Below are 5,000 nucleotides of genomic sequence, written 5' to 3'. Positions count from 1 at the left end.
AAAAAAAAAAAAAAAAAATTAAATGGCTCATTCCAAAAACTGCTCACATCAGGTAAATAAAAAATGCAAAATTTGATTGTTTATCTATGAAGAATGAATTAGAAGTGGGAGTATTGTTACATATTAAATATCATATTTATTTTCATCTTTTGCAAATATTCCCACATAAGATAGTTGCAATGGATCATACCATTCTGGTTTCTCATAAAGGTATATTCCTCAACTCCATAAGATCTTGAAATGCATACAATCTGGATATTGTCATCAACAGTAATTTATGTGGTAACCTTTGTAACATTCAGGGTATTCAGTATTGAGTTAAAAGAACAGAGTTTATGAATTGGGTTAGTGGCTTTCAAAGTGGGGCTTTTTTTGTAAGTTCATTATGGCTGTTTTATCCAAACCCACATTAAATTTAAGGGGAGCCTCTTTCACATATATACACATAAGAGGTTGCGTGGCCTTTGTCAGAGTGCCAACAGTGATCACTCGGATCAGCACATGCAGGGTTCTACAGCATTTGCCAAATTTTTCTTTAGGTAACATGTTGCAGCTGAATTGTTGTACCTCTTTGTGGTATTTTTGATTAAGTATAGTTGAAAATTTTTAAGTAAAAAAAGAAAGGATTAGGTAGTTTGGATTTTGATCTGAAAATGTGATGTTTACACAATCCATGGGAAGTATCAGAAAGCCCCATAAGATTTCAGGATCAACAGCCATGTTTCACTCATCACATGTCTCATGCTGAATTTGAGCACTAACTGTAAATGGATTCACATATCTAGTGTCAAGCGAATTTTCAGGCCATTGGACTATGCTGCCAGGAATAGGCTACCGTTTATATTCCAGCAAGATAAAGCGTGAAATGATCCCTTTTTTGTTGAGGCAATTGATATCCATAATGTTGTGGATTTTGGAACTAAAGTTTATAAAATACTTTTCTGTATGAAATAGATAGCTGAAGCATTTGTGGTGATAAAGAGAGCAAAAAAGTCAAAACAGTAATAGTGGGGTAAACATTTTTGGGAATAGTAGTCATACTTCTGATTAATCTGAAATGTTTGCAATCACAGTAGTTCTTTTAAACAATACATATAGGCCTATATAAAGGTTCAAACATGCATACATTTATATATATATATATATATATATATATATATATAAAGAATAACACTTATCATCATATTGATGAACTCTGCTTTCAGAGAGTAAGTTGACCCTAAAAGTGTAACCCTTTGATCAAAAGAAAATAATAATAATACAAAAAAAAAAAAATATATATATATAAAAAAAATTAAAATTGTGACCTAGTCTGGTTCTCTACTAGTCACATGCCCCCCCCCCCCCAATCCCTTGCTCATTGTTATTGCAGGAGGGGAGGTTAGGAGACAGAGACTAAGGCCCAATGTAGGTGATCACCCCTGCCTTGGACCTCAGCCCTCGCCTCGACTAATTTTGCGCGGTCTTTTCTTCTCCCCCTTTCTTTTTCCTTCTCTTCTTCATCCCCTTCTGTCCTCTTCCTAAGGTGAGAGAGCCATGCTGAAAGGATGAAAGGCTGGCTTTATATCAGTCCTGAAAAGCCTGTGGGAGCCATGGGCATGGTATTCCCTTGGATAATTGCCTAGTCCTTACCCCTTACCCTGAGGGATAGACTTCCTGTTCCCCATTTATTTCAGGCTCACCATAAAGATTTTTTAACTCATACAAGGGGCATTAAGGCTTCATCAACTAGCCTATCTAAACTTGATTTCTCTGGTTTCCCAACCCCTGCCTCTCCTTTGACTACGGCTCCAACAACTGATGCTAACACCCCCTCCTCAGTGTTTGCTGTCACTTCTGCCCATTCCAAATCATCCACCCATGTCATTATTCAACCTTCATAATATACCCCTTCCTCTCTCCCAACATCCTCCACTTCATTTCCTACTGCAGTCTTCATTGTCTACCCTTTCCGTTGTTATCACTACTCTTCTTCCCTATTTTACTGACTGACCTCACTGGCAAACCTATTCCTGCCCAACCTCACTCCTCCCTTAATACTCTTCCTCACAAAAAAAAAACTTTATTTCTTAGACCTCCCTACCCAACTCCCCTCCAGAAACTCTTGAAAACATCCAAAACTACCTAAACATGACCCAAGAAAATGCTCCACCCCCTCATCCACCCTCCAATCCCTTGTTCCTATGTGCTCTACATTTAAAGTATTTGCTGATATCTATTCTCCTCCTACCCCTATTCCTCTCCCCCAAAATACCACATCCTCACCTCCATGTGCCCCACCATTTCCTCTTCCTTCCTCACTATGCTTACCATTCCCACCTACTCACTTGCCTCTTATGTTGCAACAATGTCCTTCTCTAGCTCCCTCCCCTTCTGACATTCTTCCTGATACTTCACCACCTTCCTGTTTCCCTATCTCATTTTCTGAATTCTTCTCCTCCTTCTCCAACCAGGGCTGTGGAGTCGGAGTCGGAAGGAATTTGGTGCTGCTGGAGTCAGAGTCGGTAAAAATGTCTTGACTCCGACTCCAACTCCAACTCCATTAATCAATAAAAAAAAAGTACATTGAAAGATACAAACAAGTAGTAAGGTATTTAATAGATTTGGAACTAAACTCTTTAAAGGCAAACATTTGTCTGTCCAAATTGGTCTTATAAAAGTATAGAAATATTTGTAGAAAGGAATCATTTTTAATTTACTACAATTTTGTGTGCTCTACATGAAAACTATTAGTTGCCCCTCACTGTTTAAGTAACCTTATCATAATATTTAGGAAAATATCACAAGAAGTGATTATATGTCCACTTGTTTATGATTTCAGGTGTTATAAGGAAAACATGCTACTCATCTATTGTTGAGATTTAATATATTTAAAAAAGAAGAGAAAAAATAAAACTGATAATTCAGTAGTGATAAAAAGAAATAGCAAAAACAACAATACAGTATGTTCTAATAGTTTAAAATATTGTCATATTGTAAGAATATATTTATTCCTCCGATTTCCCTTATTCCCAAACTCTGCTGATAAGAGGTCAGTTGCAAGTACTCACATCATTTCACGTGTGCATCAAATAAACAAATGGCTAAAGAGAAAGAGGCAGGTTATATACTATACTACAACTGACAGTGATGTGTTTGATTCCATTATTTTCAGAAATGGGCACTTTATGGCAGGGTTATACAATTACTTTAGGAGGACAGCCAGATTATAAGAGTGAAATAAAGCCATCCATATAGTTTACCTCCATATGTCCTCTCAACACGTACAATGTGAAAAAGTTAGGCCTTGGAAATTTGTTTTAATTCTTTTGTATATTGCAAAAGCCCAGTTGAACTAATTCAAGGATTTCGTTATGCTAGCTAAATATCCATACTTTCTTGACCAGTTGTGAATTAATTTTTATGGTTATAATGTATTTGGGCACTTTTTTCAAGAACAGAAATGTTTATTTCAAAAACTGAAAATCAAAGGTACTAGAAAAATATGTTCTCTAATTTGATAGCAAGAGGTTATTTCCCATATGTTTAATTTGTGTTCATTTGTAATACAGACGATTTCTGTTAGTTCAGTTTGGGGAAAAAATAAGAAAAAACAAAACAAAGAAAACATTTCAATATGGGGTTTAAAAGGAAAATGATTGGAAATTAAAAAGACATGTGTGTGTGTTACATACATACTTGAACTATTTAGGTTGTATATTCTCAGTATATTATAGGAATATTTAATATGGGTGGCTTCTTCTGTTACACAATCTATAATGTAATTTTTTTTTCAGTGACTTCAAATCCTGGACTATCACAGCTGTCACCATACCTGAACTTTGACCCTGCATACCTACAGACAACACAGCCAGAATTCATTGCCCTAGAAGGTGCTTCACAAAAGAGGGGACGCTTTGAACTAGCTTTCTCACAGATTGGAGGTAAGATGCATGTAATGATTTACAAGTTTATGGAAGAATGGTTTTGCTTGTAAGAATACTGGTGCACCCTTCCTCCTGCACACACATAAATACAAGGATATACACATGTACATAATGAGTTTATCATATCCAATCATAATTGGGGTAGAGGATTACCATATACAGAAAATTTACTTTATAACTTTAATTGAGACAAGGGTTTTATATGTTATGAAAGTGTTAAAGATATTTCTTTATTACTCAACTCTTAAGAACTGTAACCCATCCATTCAACTGTAATTCATGTCCAGGTTTTCAGCATCAGGCAAAATTTTGTGTTGGATATTTTATGGGCTTACATTCACACACCAGAAACAGTATATTAACCCCTTGCACAAATATTAAGCATTACCAGACTTTCTGTTTCACTCTTGGTGTTTCATTCACAACAAAAAGGAACCATGACAGATTGGTTTGGAGGAGGAAGAGGAGCTGCAAAGGAAATACTAAGTTTTTACTTAATCATACCATAGTTATAACTTTAACCCATGAAAAATTTGCATTTTATATTAACCCCTTGCCGACGGGTACGACGGGTAGACACGTGCTATGCCTACTGTTAGTACTTGTTTGATTGTTTTTACGCATAGATGGCTATACTTGTACTAAGTCACCAATGAGCCAGTTAGGAATACTGCCCGTCTCGCCCGTTCATCCTTTTCTTTGATTTACAAAATATTTTACGTTATCTTATTTTGCTGTTACTAATATTAAAAAATATTATAATAATTATAATGTTTATAATAAAAATAACACTGTCGATATTCATAGCACTAGTAAAAAATATGTTTTTCCCGCCAATTAAAATCACGTAAAGTCACAAGGTCTACTAATTGACTCCTTTGTGGCTAAGCACTAGCAGAGCCATCTATGGGCAGACATTTCACAAAAAAATATAGAAAATGGGCACAGCATTTTCCCCATTTTTTAAAAATTTTCCCTGGCGGCTTTTGTTTGTATGAGGAGGCAGGGCTATCTATAACAGTTTTCCCACAGAATGGCAATGATTATTGTTTTTTAAGTGTCATGATAGGATTT

General features: G+C 35.6%; 1 protein-coding gene across 1 annotated transcript in view; it reads left to right on the top strand.

Moving 5' to 3' along the window:
* LOC125039664 (mitochondrial import inner membrane translocase subunit Tim23-like) overlaps positions 1-5,000 on the top strand; it is a 12,654-nt gene that overhangs the window by 2,384 nt on the left and 5,270 nt on the right. The window contains exon 2 of the mRNA XM_047633849.1: positions 3,777-3,923. Coding sequence (XP_047489805.1) covers positions 3,777-3,923 — 147 coding nt within the window. The remainder of the gene's footprint in view (positions 1-3,776; positions 3,924-5,000) is intronic.

Source organism: Penaeus chinensis, chromosome 27 (genome assembly GCF_019202785.1).
Source record: "Penaeus chinensis breed Huanghai No. 1 chromosome 27, ASM1920278v2, whole genome shotgun sequence".
Lineage (NCBI taxonomy): Eukaryota > Metazoa > Arthropoda > Malacostraca > Decapoda > Penaeidae > Penaeus > Penaeus chinensis.
Note: the sequence above shows the minus strand (reverse complement) of the source record. Positions and strands in the feature narration are given on the sequence as shown.